The 18,350-nt window shown below is 55.8% G+C and overlaps 2 protein-coding genes across 7 annotated transcripts; one reads left to right on the top strand and one right to left on the bottom strand.

The window, feature by feature from the left end:
* The first annotated feature begins 883 nt into the window (after nucleotides 1-883).
* Nucleotides 884-4,115, top strand: INAFM2 (InaF motif containing 2). Of its 2 annotated transcripts, none has more exons than XM_047861311.1 (2): nucleotides 884-2,367; nucleotides 2,750-4,115. In XM_047861311.1, the coding sequence occupies exon 1, from the start codon at nucleotides 1,459-1,461 to the stop codon at nucleotides 1,915-1,917; it is 459 nt and encodes a 152-aa protein (XP_047717267.1). In that variant the 5' UTR covers nucleotides 884-1,458; the 3' UTR covers nucleotides 1,918-2,367; nucleotides 2,750-4,115. The 2 variants fall into 2 exon arrangements, with proteins under 2 accessions (XP_047717267.1, XP_047717266.1); XM_047861310.1 differs by having other exon boundaries at nucleotides 884-2,890; nucleotides 3,801-4,115.
* Nucleotides 4,116-8,847: 4,732 nt separating this feature from the next.
* CCDC9B (coiled-coil domain containing 9B) lies at nucleotides 8,848-18,114 on the bottom strand. Of its 5 annotated transcripts, XM_047864405.1 has the most exons (12): nucleotides 17,944-18,114; nucleotides 16,998-17,111; nucleotides 16,619-16,726; nucleotides 15,788-15,940; nucleotides 15,571-15,696; nucleotides 14,731-14,930; nucleotides 14,395-14,453; nucleotides 13,748-13,801; nucleotides 13,548-13,647; nucleotides 12,925-12,967; nucleotides 12,782-12,841; nucleotides 12,311-12,630 (listed from the first exon to the last, which is right to left on the bottom strand). In XM_047864405.1, the coding sequence occupies exons 1-12, from the start codon at nucleotides 17,953-17,955 to the stop codon at nucleotides 12,451-12,453; spliced, it is 1,209 nt and encodes a 402-aa protein (XP_047720361.1). In that variant the 5' UTR covers nucleotides 17,956-18,114; the 3' UTR covers nucleotides 12,311-12,450. The 5 variants fall into 5 exon arrangements, with proteins under 5 accessions (XP_047720357.1, XP_047720358.1, XP_047720359.1 ...); XM_047864401.1 differs by having other exon boundaries at nucleotides 8,848-12,841; nucleotides 17,944-18,112; XM_047864402.1 differs by lacking the exon at nucleotides 17,944-18,114 and adding an exon at nucleotides 17,205-17,779 and having other exon boundaries at nucleotides 8,848-12,841.
* Nucleotides 18,115-18,350: the final 236 nt, after the last annotated feature.

The raw sequence follows: 18,350 nt of genomic DNA, 5'->3' as shown, positions 1-18,350 counted from the left end.
AAACAGAAGGCAAGAGAGGAAGACAGAAGGACAGGGAAGGCACAGGGGAAAGTGGCTACTGAGAGTCGAAGCTTGGCTAGGGGACATTGGCACCGACCAGACCGTAGGGAGGACAAACCTCACAAGAGAACGGGCACTTTGCGGGGGGGGGGGGGGGGGGGGGGGGGCGCGAGAAGGGGACAACAGCCCAGACTCAGGCCCAGAGGGGCTCAGAGAGGAGTAAAACTCTGAGAGCCACACTCCACGGGTTCAGTGCAGCCTCTTGAATCCAAATCAAGCCCAAAGCTGGGAATCGGGCACCCCAAAAAGCGGGATCTGAAACCTGTTGCAAACTTCAGGACTAAGGCGAGTCTGGAGAGCCCCGCTCAGCACGTGGTTCCCAGAAACTTCGAAAGGTCTCGCAGCCTGACTTCGGGCTCTAAGAGAATAAGAGAGGAAATCGGGAAGATTTCAGCACCGCTCCAAAGCCCAGCCCCGGCCGGGGGTGGGGAGCAGGGAAGGGGCGCGACCAGCTGCGACCACAGTGAGTGTTCGGGGACGCTTAGCTGCCTGTGCAGGACGCGGGCCAGGTTCGCTAGGAGTGAAAGGGTTCAGGAAACCCGCCCGGAGGGCACGTGGAGCGGGACGCCGGCCGAGAGCATGAGCATGAGAGTGGTATCACCCCGACTTTGGGGGGTATACTGAGGCCTGGGGCCGCAGCCGTTATTGCTCTTCCACCTGTCACTTCGGACAGTGGGGAGCGAAGGACAGAGGCGCCAGAGTTGACAGCTCCGTGCTCTGACCACCCCTCCCCGCCCCCTTTCCAGTTCCGCTCCCCGCCCCAAACGGCGCCGTTCCCCTTTTAAAGAAGCGCCCGGGGCTCCCATCTTCTCCGCGCCAGTTCGCGCGGGGCTGCAGCGACGTTGCCCTTTTAAGAACCAGCCTCCTTTAACTCTCTCCTAACGGGGCGTCCCGGAGGGGCTTGCGGCGCCCAACACAAGCCCGCCTCCCCTCGCGGCACTTCCGGACCCCGGCGTCGCCCTTTTAAGAGGCAGCCCCCAGCAGCGCTCCCCCCGCCCCCTGTTGCCGGCGCGCGAGGTGGGGGAGCCGGGCTGGAGCGGAGCGCGCCGTCCGCGCGGCCACTGGAGACCGGGCGGCCGGCGGCCGAGCAGGCGGCGGCGGCGGCGGATGGGGACGCGGAGCCGGGCGGCTGTGGCGGCTGTGGCTGTGGCGGCGGCAGGGAAGCAGCTGACGGGCCGGCGGCGGCGGCGGCGCTGGCGGCAGTGACTGGTCCAGGCCCCGGCGGCGGCTGCAGCGACGCGGTGGAGGGCTGCGGGCGAGCGGCGTGAGGAGCGGCGGAGGAGCGCGGAGCTACCGAGAGCCGGGGGCGCCGGGCCGCCCCTTGTCCAGTCCTCGCAGGCCGCCAGGCCCCCTCCAGCCGGGGCCGTGGAGCACCGGGGCAAAGGCCGGGGCCCCCCCATGAAGGAGCGCGACGCGGCCCCGGCCGAGCGGGGCAAGCCGGCCACCTACACCGGGGACAAGAAGGCGAAGATGGCGGCCAAGACCAACAAGAAGTGGGTCCGGCTCGCCACCGTGTTTGCCTACGTGCTCTCCGTGTCGCTGGCCGCCATCGTGCTCGCCGTCTACTACAGCCTCATCTGGCAGCCGGTGGGCGCCGGGACCTCGGGGGGAGCCGCCGGCCCGCCCCCCGGCGGCTCCAACGCCACCGGCCCGTCCGGGACTTCGGGGGCGGCGGCCGGGCCCAATGCCACAGGGTCGTCCCGCCGCGAGGCACCGCGCGACGCGCCCCCGCTGCAGGCGGCGCGGCCCATGCCTCCGGAGCCCTCTGCAGACAGTCCCCCGGCCGGGCCGCTGGAGCGGCCGCGGGGACCGGAGGAGGACGAGGAGGAAGCGGCGGCGGCGCCCGGGAGTCGTTGAGCCCCTCCGCGCCAGGGGCGGCCGGGAACCATTCTCCCCTCCCCACGCCCGGAGGCAGGACTTTGCAGCAGGACGGGGCGGGGAGCCCGCGGGAGTGACCCCCACGGGAGGGAACGCCCTCTCTCCCCGCAACGATCGCCACCTCGCCCGGGGAGCCAAGGGCCTGCATCCCGATCTTCAAGCCAAGGGACCACGATTCGCCGGGGGCTCGGGGTTTGGTCTTCCCAGGACCGTGCTGCGCCAGGGCTCTGAGCCATAAAGGGAATGGGGGGAGGGGTGGGGAGATCCCAGCTCCGAACCCTTTTTCGCCGCTAGCTCTTGTGTATCCTACGTGCAGGAGTGACTCGGGCTTTCCCCCAAGACTCAGGGGAAGGAGGGAGCTGTAGGGGCTCTTCTTTAATAAGCTGAAGCTCTCACAAGGAGGAGGGCACCAAAAGTAGTGGAGCTCAGGTACGTCAACCTAGTTGCAGTGGCCACAGATACATTTAATTTATAGATCCCTGTATATAGTTGTTGACATATGCACTAGAAGCTATAATTACACAGAACTATATGTATCCTCCCACAACCCTGGTTAGCTTCCCACCGATGGGGTCACGCAAGGGCTATTTGCTGGCCCCCAAAGTGCAGCTAACCAGAAGGGCACAAACACTGTTTTTTTTCATCATCCACTCTCTCCCCTTTACCCCCTCCTATTTCAGAAAGATAGGTTTATGGCCCAAAAGAGTATAATCATTCTTAGACTTGAGAGGACAGGGGGAAACCTTAGAAGAAGTAGAAGCAGTTTAGGGAGGGTGGAGAACGAACTAATCCCCTCCTCTTCCCACCCTAGTGCCCCCACGGAAGAGGCTTCCTGTTGCGGCCCTAAGTATCTGGATGTGGGCCAGGGAAGAAGGAAGGGAAAGAGCAATGCCTCTGTGCTTCAATCCTTGGCCTTCTCCTCACAGAGTTCTTTTAGGAAGAGCAAGCTTTTGTAAGTAGAGTGGCTCACAAGTGTTTTTATTTTATTTTCTGCTCCTCAAGATCTTGTCTTGTTCCAGTAATCACCCTTGCCTTCTTCCCTCTTTGCTGAGCCTGTGACATTGTAGCCCTGCAATTAGGGCCAAATTTGTTGTGAAACCAGAGCGTTGAGCACGTTGTCTGGTTTTGACTTGTATTATAGAACCAGAAAGGCTAAAAAGTGAGCTTCAAACTCAGGACTGTGCTTTGATAGCCGATTAATAGACCAGCCGTGGGAAGGTTACATTGGCTTGTCTTTACGTCTCCTGATAAACCTACTTATTTGCAGCCTATGCTTTGAGATGAAAAACACCAAGAGAAATGACATCTGTATAGTTCTGGGACAGCAAGAATTCTACATACTCAATTTGGATTCCATTTCCTTCTGCCACTTGCTTTTAGGCAATTGAGTGTGGGTAGTGACAAGATATCAAACCCCTTAGTGTTTCCTTTTTGGGAAATGAGGCACTTTTTAAAAAACAAAAACAAAAACTTATCCACCTGAGTCCTGAAACAGTTGGTCTCTCCAGTTTTTTGGCCTCCACTCTAGTTAGCTCTGATCCAAGTTTACAGGACAACAAGCCTTGCTTTAAGCCATGTTCTGTTGTGGGCAAGATAACAGCAGCTGAGCTGTCATAGCCTGGGAGCAGGCTGGTCGCACCCCCCAAGGTGTCTTGGCTGGAGGAGATTTCTGAGCAGCTGATGTGACTTTGGTCATTAGGAAGCCTTTGAGGCCTTTTTAAATTTTCGGTGGGGGGTCTGGGGGTGGGGAAGAAACATAAAATGCCACTTTATAACTTCAATAATAGCCTGTAATTTATATTTATTGTGTGAATTTTTAGTCCTATATTTTAATAATTTGTAAATTGATCTCTTATTCCAAGAATCCTTTGAACTTGCCGGAGAACATCTGGGAATCCAGTCCCCTGTCCCCATCCCTGCATTCTGGACTGTTTAATCCACTTTGGGATGGATCAAAGAGTCTAGAGAGACCACTCATAGGTCCAGCTGCTGGCCTCCAGACTCTAAAGCCTTCACTGGAATTGGGACATTAGCTCCAGCTCTAGCTGTGAACATGACCAGAGACATTATTTATAATTCAGCCATTTAAGATATACCTGTACTCAAAAAGTCCTGTATATTTTTTAAAAGTTTTATTTTTCAGGTGAACAAAAATACATTCTAAGAACTCTACATAAGCCTGTGTAAGTTGACCATTTCTCTTTCGTACTCCTTGGGGAAGGAGTAGAGTTTGGAAGAAGACCTGGTCTGAGATGTGGTGGACAGACGTTGATGAATAGGTGTCAGAGGAAAAAGCAATTGCCCTACTGTACTTTTGTGCCTGATGGCTTCACTGAATTGATTGGTTAAGTGTGGCAGGGATGCATCTTAGTCGGGAAGCAGTCATGGGGTCAGGTGAACAGTGATACCTAGCTCAGCCACCTTTTACCAACCTTAAAAAGGTTCAAAACAGTTCTGCTTTTAAGAGGTTCTGAGCAGATACCTAGCTGAGGATGCTCAAGGACCAGTAAGCCAACATATTAAGAATTATGACAAACACTGAGCTGGCTGAGAGCTGCGGTGAGGATAGGCCACCCGACAGCACCACTGTTCTCACCTGTAAACCACTGGCCCCTAGATAGTTCGAAAAGTGCCAACACTGGGAAAGAGGTGCTGACACACCTGCAGTGGTTAGCCAGAGCTTTGTCCACAGTGGAGCAGGTGAGAGAGCCAAATGGCTCAGAGAAGGTGTAGGCTGCTTCAAAGGTGAGGCTTTTTCATGCCCTAAAGCAAACAATAAAAGACAGGTGGGTGAAAAGCAAAATAAAAGGGATTAGCAATGCTGCAAAATACACGGCACACAGTTGAACTCAGCTCATTATTAGACAATGCTGCCCAGTACAAAGTGGAGTGAGAAGCCGTGTTGGTGGGGCCCCCTGAGGCCTGCACTTCTCCAGAGCTGTTGGGGGTAGCTTCTGTGCTTTTACATCACCTTGTAGTCTGCAGGGGAGCATGGAAAAAGTCCGCCCTTCTTTTATTTCCCTCTTCAGCCTACACAATGGCTTTTTGTGAGAGGGCTTGGTAAGGCAGAGCAGAAGGGAAGTGAAAGAGTTTCCAAGGTTCTTCTAGTTGCCCCCCCACCTTTGTGTAGACGGTGACATGTGGCTTTTGCAGTTGCACACAGCTTCACGCATTGGGCACATACAGCGGTGTGTGCGGCAAGAGCCTGCTGGCTGATAAGAAGGGCACTGTTCGGCCAGAACAGGGCTGGGTTGGCGGGGAGCAGTGGCCGAACAGCTTTATTTTCATAGGTTAGAAATCAGCTGCAAAAGTGCCGGTCAGGAAGGAGAGGTCTGTGCAAAGGGGGGTTACTCTCCTTTAACTGCTTCCACCATTAGGGTCATTTCTAGGTGTTTACTTCTATTAGAAGTTACTGTGCACATTTATGCCCTGGCAGCCCGAGTTTGAAGGAGGAGATAATCCTCTTTTGAAAGTGAAGTTTTGGAGGGCGAAGGATCAGGAGTTTGCTAAGCTCTTCAGACTGAGTTTGTGTTGGAATCGTTTCTTTCCCCCATGATGCTGAGGTGCAGGGAAATGTGTCTCTGAAGTTTTAATCCTGACTTTTCTGCCTAACAGCTCTAGATTTCTGCACAGTATGAGAGCGCAGCTTTAGAAGCTCTTCTGTCTACCTTGTTTTCCAGTTTTCACTAGGGAATTCTAAGATGCTGTGTTCTTCAGTTGAGTATTTATATCCTGTTTTGAAAGGCTGGGTGGAGAGCATCTACTTGTTTCTACATGTTTCTTTAAGGGGAACCAAAAGGTCAGGTCCTGAGCTTTAGGGCTACCACAACTATTTAAAAGGGGTAATAATTGTCCTCCCCTTCCTGTCTGCAGAGAATGGAGGTATTTCTGGAATTGCAATGCAATAACAAAAGGGCCACAGCTGTATACTTTTTCCCTTTTTTTTTTTTTTTTTTTTTGTCTCTCAATGGAGGGCAGGACCACAATAGCTTTGCTCATTTCACTGGACCAGCGCTAAGCCCGGTGCCTGGCACATAGTAGGAAGTGCCTAGAGTTGGTTGATCATCTGGTTGATCACTGCGTTAGATAGAATTGGCCTTGGTATCAGTGTGGTGTCACTGTCGTAATCCACAGCCCATAATCTGGTTCGAGGGAGTAGAAGGCTAAAGAGAAGCCCTGCAAATCACAGCTGTACCAGCCATTCTGGCCACAGTTTCTTTATGTCCAAGTTAAAGGACATGGGCTCAGCCTGCCTGTTCTTTCCAGGCACAAGACATACACAGCTGCAGTCCATGTAGTAGTCAACAGACACAACATAGACTATGTGGCCCATTCGTTGCCTCCTCTGTCCCGACCCTACGGCCTAATGTTGAGCTATAAAAATACCTGCTTTATTGACAGTTTTGGGTCACATCTGTTTTAATTGCTGACATAGCTTGTGGGTTTCTGCTGCCAGAAAACCTGTGTTATACTCTTTGTTCCCTCCAGTAGCTAGTTTAAAAAATAAAAAAAACAAGGACTTTTTTTTTTCACCACATGCCCAGGCTCTCCCAGGCTCTCCATCCTAAGTGTACAAACAGCCATGGCTCCCAAAGTCATGCACTGTGTACATGAGCCACCTGGTCAGTGGGGAGCACCTGGGCCAAACCAGTTCCATATAAACATTCTATAAACATTGGCCAAGATCCTACTGAGGGACCAGAAAATTCCCACCGAATTCTTGTCCTCAAGAAATTTACAGACATGCCAATAAGAATCTACTCTTGTCACTGCCCTGTTTTCTTAACTTCAATAATCTGCTTTTAAAATAGTTTATCAGTTAACCAGCAGTATGATTTTAACTCCCTGTAGAATATTTTCCACAAATCACTATCATTAATTCAAGAACTATTTATTTAGTGCCTGCAGTGTGCCAAGTGAGCCTCAAAAGTCCCCAAGCCAACGTGTCCAGAGAGGCAATTATGTTGATTACCAAGAAATTCCTTTTAAATATACCTCTCTCAAAAATAATTAAGCAAACAAACCTCTCTCTGCTAACCTCAGTGTTTAGAGTCATGAGTTGAGGTCTCTGCCCAGCTTATGACCTAGAGGCCACCTGCCCCCCCCCCTCCCCCAGCTCTCTACTGGTAGTTGGGGCAGTATTGTGTCATGGCAGTCGGCCTCTGTGCATGGGCAGCTCACAGCATCATGAGGACCTGGTGGGGGGAGGCAGTGTGTTCTTGGAAGGGACCCTGAACTGGAAAATAGGAACCTTGCAGACTCCGTAATAGCACTGGTTAGGGCCTTGACCCTGCTTTTTCCTCCTAACCAAATGGGAATTCATGAGAGCAACTGGAGGTAACAGATGTGAGAGGGCTTGGAGATGTTGGGAATAGAAGTGCAGCATAGACATAGGAGGTAATGTATTTTCTAGGGAGTGTCTGTCCCTTTGGGCATAAGTGATGCCTGGAAAGAAATGCAAAGGGGCAGGTGATAAACATCATAGCAAGGCCCAGACCATCAGCGTCAGCATCATCCGGGAACTTGTTAGACATGCCATGTCTTAGGCCCCATCCCAGGCCAACTGGGTGAGAGATTCAGAGGCTAGAGCCCGCCTTTGTGTTTTAACTAGCTTTCCAGGTGATTCTGACTCTAAAATCAAAACCACCAGCCCAGACTTTGCCTCCGATTCTATAACTTAGGGTTTAGGTGTTTCTGTTTTGACAGATGGCTACAAGATGACTTTTGACTTTTTTTCTCAGTTGAAGCCAGCTGCCCTGCTGGGAGAAAAGCAAACACTATATCCCCAGAGTTTGTAAGAAAAAGGGGGAGAGCCTGCTGCATTACTGGTTATCTTTTGAAGGTGCCAGGAGAACTTGCCCTGGAGAACTGGTAAAGGAGGCAGGCCTGAAAGAGTCCTCCCTTCCCCTCCCACTGATGGTGTTTGCCTCACCTCCTGCCCTGGGGCCTGCTGCTCCTGAGTCAGACCTTAAAAGGAGCAGTGGGTGCCACACTTGTTCTTTCTGGTGCCAGGTCTGTGCTATTTCACTTCGTCGGCGTCAAGTGGATGCTTAATGAGGGGCCGTGACGTAGGCAGGCCGACTTGAGAGAAAGCAGCCTCAGTCTGTGCTTCTTGCCGCTCTTCTCCCTGCCTACCCAGCCTCGAGTCCTCCCCTCAGCCGTGGCCCCCCCTGCGTCAGCCCTTCCGCAAAAGCACCGGCAGTCCTCACTCAGAGCTGCTTGCTGGGTCTGTGGACACTGATAAGTGGCTGGAGAGGCAGAGTGAAGTGGTATCTTTAGTTTCTCCTATTCCTTTGACCACACCCCCCTTCCCAACTTAGTCCCCAAAATAAGAAGATATGGCCATGTGGGGTTTTTTGCCATTTCCTTTGGGGGTTTTTTGGGGGGGTGGGGGGATAGGAGGGGTTGTGCCATCTTTTCCTGTTATTCCTGTCCCTGAAGCCAGGGTTGGGACTGAAATTGACTGGTGGTCAAACTCTCCAAACTTGTGCCTTGTTAGATAGCTGGCTCTTCCTTGACTGTAAGAAAATACAGTCGTGCTGCTCCTTTGGGGGGGAAAAAAACCCTTAACTCCAGGAGATCTGAGCAAACCCCACAAGGGAGTTTGTTTCTGAGGAAAATATTAAGCAAAGACTGTGGTGGGAGTTCGTGAGAGTTGGAAACAGAAGAGGGAATGCGCTGACCTGTGGAAGTCAGTGTGCAGAGGTAGGGGCAATGCTTAGGAATCTCGGTGACCCAGCTCGTGAGGCTCTGAACTCCAGTCAACTCCTCCAGGACAGTTAAGGAAGCTCACTGTCCTGGAAGGCTGGGGAAACTTTACAAACCATCCCTTGTTTCCCTGAAGTGTTCTGATCCTAGTGAAGATGAGACTGGAAGAGAAGGTAAAGGAGAGGATAGGAAACAAAGTAGACAGAGATCAAACCAAATAGCTATCCATTTATTTAACACACAATGACTGAGTGCCAGGCTACTGCTGATAGAGTGCCTGCTGTGGGCCGGGGATATTTTGCATTCTCTTTCATTTTCTTGACAACCCTTCAAGGTAGGTGTTACTGGCCCCATTTTTCAGATAAGAAAACCAAGGCCTTAGAGGTTTAACTTGACCAAGGTTACCCAGCTAGCTGATGACAGACCTAGCCCATGTCTGTTCCTACCCTGCTGCCTCTCCTCAAAAAACATACCTCCCTTGCAATATGGTCTGCTGCTCCCTTCTGCCCAGGTGATAGGGGCTCAGGATGGAGAGAGATTCTGCCCCTTCTGCCCTCTGTGTTATGAGGCCCTAAGTAAAGCTGTCATTGCCCTACTATTCTGCAGGCACCTTCCTTCTCATTTCCCCCAGCTCTGTGCCTGGGTTCCCAATAGTGCTGTCTCATGAAGAGCTTCCCACCTTTGAGGAAAGTCTTGTCAGCTGGTTGGAGAGGAAAGAGGCATCTAAGAGGAAGTCTCCCAGCCAGACTCCTTTAGGCAAAGGAGCCAGGAATTGTTGCAGCCAGGCTCCCATGACCCTGAGGTTTATGGAGGGGTGTCTATGCTTCCCTCCTTCTCCACGGCTGGTTCCATCCCAGGGGAGGAGGGTGCTCGCCCCCTTAGCTGCTGCCCTGAAGAAGGCTCCCCCTTTGTTGAGAAAAGCTGTGATACTTTTCTGGCACTACAGTCTTCCAAGAGTGAAGACCGCCTGTGCTGGTCTCTGCACTCTCTAACCCCTAGTGACTCCCATGACATCCTTTCTCCTAATGTCCTTCTAGATGTTACCCTCAGAGAGAGAAACCCTATTTTTCCGTAACCCTTCTGCCCAGCTTTCTTTTCTTTTCTTTCTTTTTTTTTTTTTTTTAAGTTCATTTATTTCGAGAGCGGGCACGTGAGCAGGGTAGGGGCACAGGGAGAGAAAGAGAGAGAAAGAGAGAGAATACCAAACAGGCTGTGCTCCAACTTGGGGCTTGATCCCACGAACCGCGAGATCATGACTTGAGCTAAAATCAAGAGTCGGACGCCCACCTGAGCCACCCAGGCGCCCCTTGCCCAGCTTTCTCTACTGCTTAGGTTCTGTTTGTAAGGGCCGAGCCAGAGTTCTGCCTGAATTCTACATCCCCATCCCATAGTCAGACATACCTTGACATATACCCTCTAACGAAGGCCTGTCTATACGGTTGGTACCATGGAGGCGGGGCGGGTGGTGGCCGTTGGGAGCAGTTTGTGAATCTTAGAATTCAGATTCTTGATGATGATGGTGATGATAATGATGATTACTGTTATTATTATTTTGAGACATCTGAATTCAAGGGCTCTGCTGAATCTGCTCTTCCCCACCTCTATCCTTTGGGAGTCATGGGTCAGGCCCAGGCCCCTGCTCCAAATACATATATGTATGACTGGAGAGCGAGAGGAAAACTTCAGTTGGAATCATTCGCCCTTACCTATTCATGTCTCAGAGGGGTCTTCCCACACGCATAAGAATATTCCCAAGCCTTTTCAAAATTCCACACCAACCTCTTCCACCCCCTTCACCTTATCCCATTCCCAACCCTCACTCCCCGCTACAGGAAGTTGGCACCACCCACTCACTGGCCTCTCTGGCACCTTCCCAGGTGCCTCAGCTGCCCACCCAACTCTGAAGCCAGGAAGCTTGCACCCGGCCGGGGCAGCCCTCGCCAGGTCCCCGACATAGCCAGCAACAAGTCCTTAGAGACTAGAGTCTGTCTTTGGCCCTAGCTCACCATATCTCCCAGCCCAAACCCTTCCTACTCAACCCGCGGCCCAGGAAACAGCAGCACAGCTGTCACCTGGAGCCGATTAGAAATGCACATTGCCAGGCCCCCCACAGACCGACCGAATTAGGACCTGCAATACTCTGCGCCTTAACATGTGAGAAGCACTGCTCTAAACAATCTGATCTGCTGAAAAGACACCCCCTCCTCATGCTTCCTGCAGCCCTCCCTCCCTTCCACAGTGGAGAAACCCTGAGCATGATCTGGACACTCCCTAGAGAACCCAGAGAGGCTGGTGAGTGAGGCCTGGGACCCTCAGCAGAGAGGAGCAGCCACCACCACAGGGCCAAAGAGGAGGGGAACAGAGGGGGCCACATGGGGAGATCCAGGCAGGAGCTTGGGGGGCAAAAGACACACGTGGTGAGAAAGGAAGGGGCACCTGCCTTTTCGAGCAGAAGTGAGATGGTTCCCTTTGGGCTCCTCCCACCATGCCCAGCTCCTGTCAGGCTCTTGCAGCCAAGAATGGCTCCTGCTGTGCAGCCTGGGGCTGCTGGATGCCTGAGTTTCTCCCTCCCTCTTGCTGGCAAAGTCACCATCGCCCACCGGCTGCACTGCTGGTAGTGGGTGCTCAGGAAATGTTTGTTGAATTGAGAGGAAGCCACAGCTTGTGCGGAGTCTGAATAATTCACCAGCCGTGGGCCTCAGGGGAGGGGCAGGAACAGAGACTAAGTAGGAAAGACAAGTCCTGAAGTTGTACTTTGCCAGAGTCGCTGTTTCTCTGTCCCTCGTCTGAGTCCTTGCTATTGCATGACCTTGGTGCAGGGAGGTGGTGGGGAAGAGGAAGTAGGAGATGGCAGGAAATGGCCCTGGGTTGCAGGGCTGCCCTCTTCCCTCCCCTTGGGGTACACTTGAAGTCTGACCTGGGTAGGGGGGAGGGTGTCCCTGCTGGTGAGCTTTCCCACCCTACTGTGGGGGGGCGGGGGGAGACGCTATTCTCTCACCACCCAACTCCACCCCATTTCAGAGAGGAGGACTTTCCAGGAACCCTCTCTTTTGCAGAGGAGACCTGAGCTCCACTCTCCTGTCCCCAGCTCAGCCCCCACCTGCTGTGCCCTCCCTTTCTGGGCCTCAGCCTCCTCTTCCAGGAAGGCAAGAGGCTGCCAGCTGATGGCTGATGTTCCACTCGTTTGCCATCCTGTGAGTCTGGGGCTGTGAGTCACCTGGGTGCAAGGCAGAGGCATGGGAAAGGGCCCAGGCCTGGGCTGGTCCTGCCAGCTACTGAGGCTGCCTCCACCTCCAAAGCCACAGCTGGAAAGAGAAGCCAGGCCCTGGGGGTGATAGAAGCCAGGTGAGCCAGGTGCTGAGTGTTTCCGAGCCTCCCTTTCTTGCCAGCCTCAGAGACCAGGTGTGACATAGGAATACACCAGGAGCTTTACCTGCAGGTGAAAACACACCCGTACACAGGGATGTGCACCTGAGATACAAGGAAGGCCAGCTCCTTGCCCTCACGATGTCACCCCACTGGAAAGTTTGCCCAACTGCTCAGCTGGACTGCCACAAGCCACCAGCAACCAGACACCCACCACGCACAAGAGTCCTGACTGCATTCTTCCCTCTTCCTCTGCCCAGCCCGGCCCCTTTGCTCCCAGGGGCTTTGCTCAGCATCTTCCCGAGGGGCCCGGACCTCCTGTCCTGCTTCTCACACCTCCTGCGCCCCTTGCCCTTTGGCCCATTCCCCTGGTGGGCCTGCTTCGTTGTGCCAAGCCCTGCTGGGTCCCAGCCTTGCCAGACCTGTCTTCTCTGGGCTCTAAGGGCCCTGCTCCTCCTTGGGGCTTGGAGCAAGTCTGTACTTCCGGCTCAGCCTGGGGGTCATTCCACCCCGGGAGCTGCTCAGAACCATCTGGCCGGGACACAGGGTTCTCCTGGGCTCCAGGCCTTGGAGGGAGCACACACACACTCGCCCCGGGCCCAGGGCTACTGGCTCCTCCTAGAGAAAGGTCAAGGGGAACCAAGTCAGTGTTTTGTGGAGAGGCAGGTTCTGGACTGGCTATCGAGACTCCTGACTCCCTTTTTGGCCCCTCTGGGGATACTGGGGCTGGGCTGGTTGCTGGGGCACTTGTGGGTCTGCTCAGCTCCACCTCGCTCTGCTTCTGTGAGTGTTCCTCCTCGCTCCGACTCTTTCTGGTACTTTGGCTTCCCTGAAACAAGAGATTGGCCCTGCTGGCTGGCGAATTCAGAGCTCAGATCCCCAGCCCGTCCCATCCTATTCCCAAACACCCACCTCCTGGCTCTCCAGCTCCTCCTTGCCTTCCTTCGTCTCCCACCTGTAGAAACACGACACATGGCAGGGTCTACTCCTACCCATGCCCTTCACATCAGTTGCTCTGTAGCCAGGGGCCCATGTTCCCAGGGAGCAACTAGACCCCAAGGGTCTCAGAGGAGTGTCAGAGCCAGAACAAGGCTCCAGGATACTTCCCTTCCAACCCGACCTTGTTCCCCAAATCCTGCCATTTCCTCTGAACGCCAGCCACTTGAGCTCCATCCCAGGTGCCCAGCTGATGTTTATGGCCAGGCCTGGGCCACCCTGAGTTCCATGGAGACTCTGGACGTGTCCCTGCCTGCACCGCCTGGAAAGGCATGCCTGACTTCCTGGGGGAAGGCAACTGCTGTAATTACTGCGGCCTCCCTGGGCACCAGGCTCTCGCTGCTGCTGCCTTTGCTGCTGGCCTCTTCTGGAACCTCATTAACCTGCCGCCAGGCAGCCGTCAGGCAGGAGGCAGTGGCCCCGAGGCCCGGAGCATGAAGCTGGACCAGTGCTGGTCCTGACCTCCCAGGGGCAAGGGAGATCCAGGAAATCAGGAAGCCCAGATGATTCCCCTGATTTTGCCCCCTGCCCCCTGTTACCTGCGGGCCCTGCCAGTCAGCCTCTCTGTCCCCCGAGCTTTGCTTCGTGTGGCAGACACCACTGAGGATCTGCTGGGTTGCCCACCCCGAGTAGTACCACCTGCAAGAGATGACCCACGAATCAAGCAGAGAAGAGGGCATGGCAGCCCAGCTCCTTCACCAGCTCATGCAACCCTGCTCCTCCTTTATTCCCAACTCACCTTTACCATCAGGGGACAAGGGTGGGGGCTGTAGCTTTCGGTGGCTCCTGGGACCTAAGTGGGGCAAAGGAAATGGGGAAAGAGTGGGGTGATAAAGGATCCAAGGAAGCAACACCATTTTTCCAGGACGAGGAAGCTGTCTGTCTTTCTCCTAGTCCAGTTGTGGGTGTTCTGACTCCCCAAAAGAGCCCCGGTCTGGGGATCGAGAGAGCTGGGTGCCTGTGCTCACTTTGCCATTCCTGGCTAGGTAACTGGCTGAGCCTCTCCAGCCCCAGCTTCCTCCTATGTGAAGTAAGGGGACCAGCAGTTCTAAGATGTCTGTCCCTATAACAGGCCAGGGACAGGGAGACTGGAGCTTTCACCCGTGAGGGACCAACTTCAAAAGGATCCCAGTGCAGACTTCCTGTGAGCCTCCTCCCCGGAACTGCTGGGGTCAGAACCCAGGGTAGGAGCTGTGGGTTTGGAGGGAGGGAAGGTGCCCTGCTCTAATAGCAAGGGAGAGGAAAGAAGATGTTCTTCCATGCCTCTTTCTAGTTCCAGAAATAAGTGGCACACCAAGAGACAGAGAAAGGAGGGGAAGCAGGGGGTGGGGGGAGGCTGTGATAAAAGCCAAGGAGGGGAAGGAGGTGCGGTGGGTATTGGCTCACCCCTGGTGCCGCCCGCCTTGGCCGGGCCCTCTTCTCGAGGCTTGCTGGAGTCCTGTAGCCTGTGGAGCCAGAGAGTCAGGCTGCTGTGGGATGGACACAAGCTAGGGCAAGCCTCACACAACCACTGCCTCCCCCAGCTCCAACCCCAGGACAGATGGGGGAAAGGTGGGGGACCCGGTGCCCGCCCTGAGCCCAGGGCCCAACCAGAGGGCCCAGGAAGACTCTTAACCACCCTGGAGACGGTCTCACCAGCCCTCCAAGAAGCACCCACAGTTAATCCTGCCCTAAACCCCACAAGCATGTCAGTCCAACAAGCTGCCCAGCCCTGCCACCCACGTGGGCTTGGCCTTGTCCAGGTCCCACGGGCGGCGCCAGTCACCCTGTGCGTCTCTGTGCCTGGCCACACGAGCCAGGTCGATCTGTTCCCGCTCCTGCTTCCACTGGGCGTAGTCCCAGCCCACTTCCTGGGGTCCCCCCACTGGTCGGTGGGGAACCGGGCCTGGGACCAGGCCTGGACTCTGGGGCTCCTGAGCACCCTGCAGGGAGAAGACACTCAGCACCATGGGGTAGAAGCAGGAAGGCCTGGGCTTGGAGTGGAAATCTGGATACTACTAACCCCTTCCTCTCCAGGTTTCCACGTCCCCGTCTAAAAATTAAATCCATTCCGTCTCTAACGTGTTGTTTGCCATAGATACGATTTCCATCCACTTGTTAGCTGTGTCTTTTGGGCAAGTTACTTAACCTCTCTGTGTATCATTTTCTCATCTGTAAAATGGGGATAATAATAGCACCTATCCACCGGGTTATAGGGGAGGGAGGGTATGGACAGGCCCAGAGTGGAGAGGCATCTGGCAGCGGTCAGCAAGAGCCAGTACTAGGGGCTGCTGCCACCTAGAGGTCACACCTGGCACATGGCCAGTCCCCTGCAGCCTCCTGGCCCACCCCAAGGCCCGTCAGAGATCCAGTTAGGGTAAGGGGCTGACCTCTGACTTCTCCTCTCACTGCAAGGCCCGCCCAACGTGGAGACTGGCCAGAGAAAGGAAGAAGGGGTGGGAATTTTTGCTGATGCTACCTGGGCATGTCCCCATAGATGAGGGACATATGTGACTCAGCTTCTCCGCCTCCCCCAAATGAGCACTGCCACTTTCATGTCCCCATCCTCTCTTGAAGATGTACCTTCCGTGCCGAATCCGAGCTGACGGCCATCTGCACGGAGGGGGTCCGGCCCAAGCCCCCTCCAGGTGACCCTCCTGCCCCCCGGTTCTTTGCTCTGGTGGGCTTCTCACTTACGATCCGCTTGGCCTGGAGGAGGTGAGGATGGGTGGTGTGGCACAGCCAGGTAAGAAGAGGCCGTCGGCCTGGTGCCTGGGCTTCCCCCGCCCACCCTGCTTACCTCAGCTTTGTTCTCCATGGTCACAGCCAGCTCCACCCGGTCCCCCAGGCAGAAAGTACCGGTGTGGTACTCCACCTCCTCGTCCTCAAGCATCGCACCGGCTGCTTCAGGTCCGAGGGATCTCACCCAGTTCCGGCTGACCACCCGCTTCTCCTGCGGAATGGGATGCCATGCCCTCAGGCCACATGGGCAGGGCTGAGCAGAGCTGGGCACTGAGTCCTCTGGGAGGTTCCCCAAGGCTGGCTTCCAGCCCTGGACCTCCCTGGAATGCCCATAGAGGAGCTGATTCTATGGGGCATTCACATGCCAGTGGCATTAGGTTATCCAGGCCCTGGGGCCACCCTGGGGCCCAAGATGCCATAGCAGCCTGTCATCTCTGAGCTGGGAAATCCAAAGCACTCGGACAATGGGGCTTTGTCCCTCCGATACTGCTCCTGGCTTTCGGCCCCACTTCTCTGTCCCTGTAGGGTTTGGGTTTTAGGAGCAGCCTGTGGTTTACAGCACAGGTGCAGGGCTATGGGACTGGGAAAGGGTATGGGGAGGCTTCTATTCGGTGGCCTTTCAGCTGTGGCCCTTTGGGTGCAGGGGGACTGGGTGGGCTGGGCTGCAGAAGGCTGGGAACTGACGGGTGAGCCCCAGAACTGTGAGTGGAGGAAACAGAGGAGCAGGAGCGGTTGTCTTCCCCTGATGCAGGCTGGGCCTCCACCTCCTCGCAGGGCCGGGTCCCCAGGGCCTGGCATGGTGCCCTGTAAACTACAGACCCTCCGTCAGCACTCACAGAGCAGCTACAAGAATGAACAACCCACGATGTCACCCCGGGGTGGGGCTTACGCCGGGAACCTGGCTGATAGTGACAGTGAGGCCATCAGGTCGGAGGAATTCCTGCGCGGTCACAGCCATGCCCCCCTGCTCCGCCTGCCGACGGTCTTCCTGGATCTCCTACGGGAGGGCCCGGGGTCAGCACAGGCCATGGCCCCCCAGACGCACACAGACAGGCCTACACAGAGAGACACCAGTGGGACACCAGGGGGCAGAGGCACGGCATCACAGAGTCCCCAAGGTCCTCTCAGAGTTTCTGAGATGAACCACATGGCCCTAACCCTGGCCCCAGGCCTAGAGCCTGCAGGGAGAGACCGCCATGCAGGGGTCTGCGAGACAGACAGGGAGTGCCCACCCAGCTGCCCTTCCCGGCCCATCACAGCCCACTCACCTGGTACCTGCGGAGTAAGGCCTGGTTCTTCTTTCGAAGGGCCACTATCCTCCGATCCAGCTCTGCATCCTTCTCTTCCTGCCTGCTCAGGGGTGACTCAGCTCCGTGAGGCCCCTGCAGAGGGCAGGGGGCCCAAGCTCCTGACTGCCGGGCCCATCCCTTATCAGGCCCCTAACTTTCACATTCACCTGAGAACCATATTCTTACCATGAATGGACCCCGGCTCTCCAGAGCTAGGCTCACAAGGGGGGATGGCACATGGAAGGTCCCAAGTCCCCACCCTACTAGGCTTGTCTGCCCGGCTCTCCGCCTCCTCAGGGGTTCAGATCAGGGCCTCATACGGGGCCCTCCGCTCTCAGCAGTGGGCTGCCCCTCCCCCGGGCTCTCCAGGGAGCTCCACTGCCGAGAGAGCCTGCCGAGCAGGAATGAGAGTTATAAATGGCTCTGGCAGCGGAACCTGCCATGACTGGGAAGTTGCCAGGGGATTCAGGAGGTCGAGGAGGGGAGCTGTTTGGCTCCCAGGCCCAGAACCACGGTAAAAAAGAGAAGCCCCTGCTCTGTCCTGGGCTCCCAGGCCCCAGGCCCCACTCCCCAGGCTTGCAGCCCAGCCTGTGGGAAAGAGCCACCGTTGCGAGCCCAGCCTTTCCAGGCCTGAGCTTCTTTCCGGCAGTCGGGGCAGGAGAGAGCCAGCTCCATAGGCAGGCCCAGCAGAGGAGCCACCCTAAGCAAACCATGCCTCTGCCCCGAAATCCCCAGGTCTCTCCCTGTGTGGCTGCAGGGTCTCCCTTGTAGCCAAACGCCCCTGCCCAGCCCCCTGCAGGCCTAGGCACAGCCCTGTTCCTCCCAGGCCCAGCTGTCCCCAGCTGCCCCCAGAGTGTGGCTGCCTGGTGTCCCGGGCTCCTCCCAGCCCCCAGAAGCCCCCCGCCAAAGGTGAGGTGCCACTCACAGCCGAGTGCATGGCAACAGTGGGCACTGAGAGAATTCCAGAGCAGCCCCAGGGGAGCCAGAGCCGGAGGGAAGCCGGAGCCGCCGAGCCACCACCGGAGCCGGGCCTCTGCTGGCCTCTCCCTGCCGGCTTCACTGCTCAGCACACGAGATCATGTTGTGATTACAAAAGACTCCTCTGGGCTCACAGCCAGGAATGCTGTCGCCGCCGCCCCCACCCATCCACTCTCAGAGGGCAAGGACCAGGGCACTGGCCCTGCCCAGCACCTCTCTCCCTGCCCCGCCCCAGTGTCCCCAGAGACAGGGCAAGAACCTTTCTCTGCCGGGTTGGCCCATGCAGGGGGCCTGGCTGCCCCAGGCCCTGCCTTCTCTGAGGCTCTATGCCCAGCGGAGCCCCAGCCTGGACGC

The sequence above is a fragment of the Prionailurus viverrinus genome, chromosome B3, assembly GCF_022837055.1.
Source record: "Prionailurus viverrinus isolate Anna chromosome B3, UM_Priviv_1.0, whole genome shotgun sequence".
NCBI classification, from domain to species: Eukaryota; Metazoa; Chordata; class Mammalia; order Carnivora; family Felidae; genus Prionailurus; species Prionailurus viverrinus.
The sequence above is the reverse complement of the archived record's forward strand: the minus strand, read 5'-3'. Positions and strand labels throughout refer to the sequence as shown.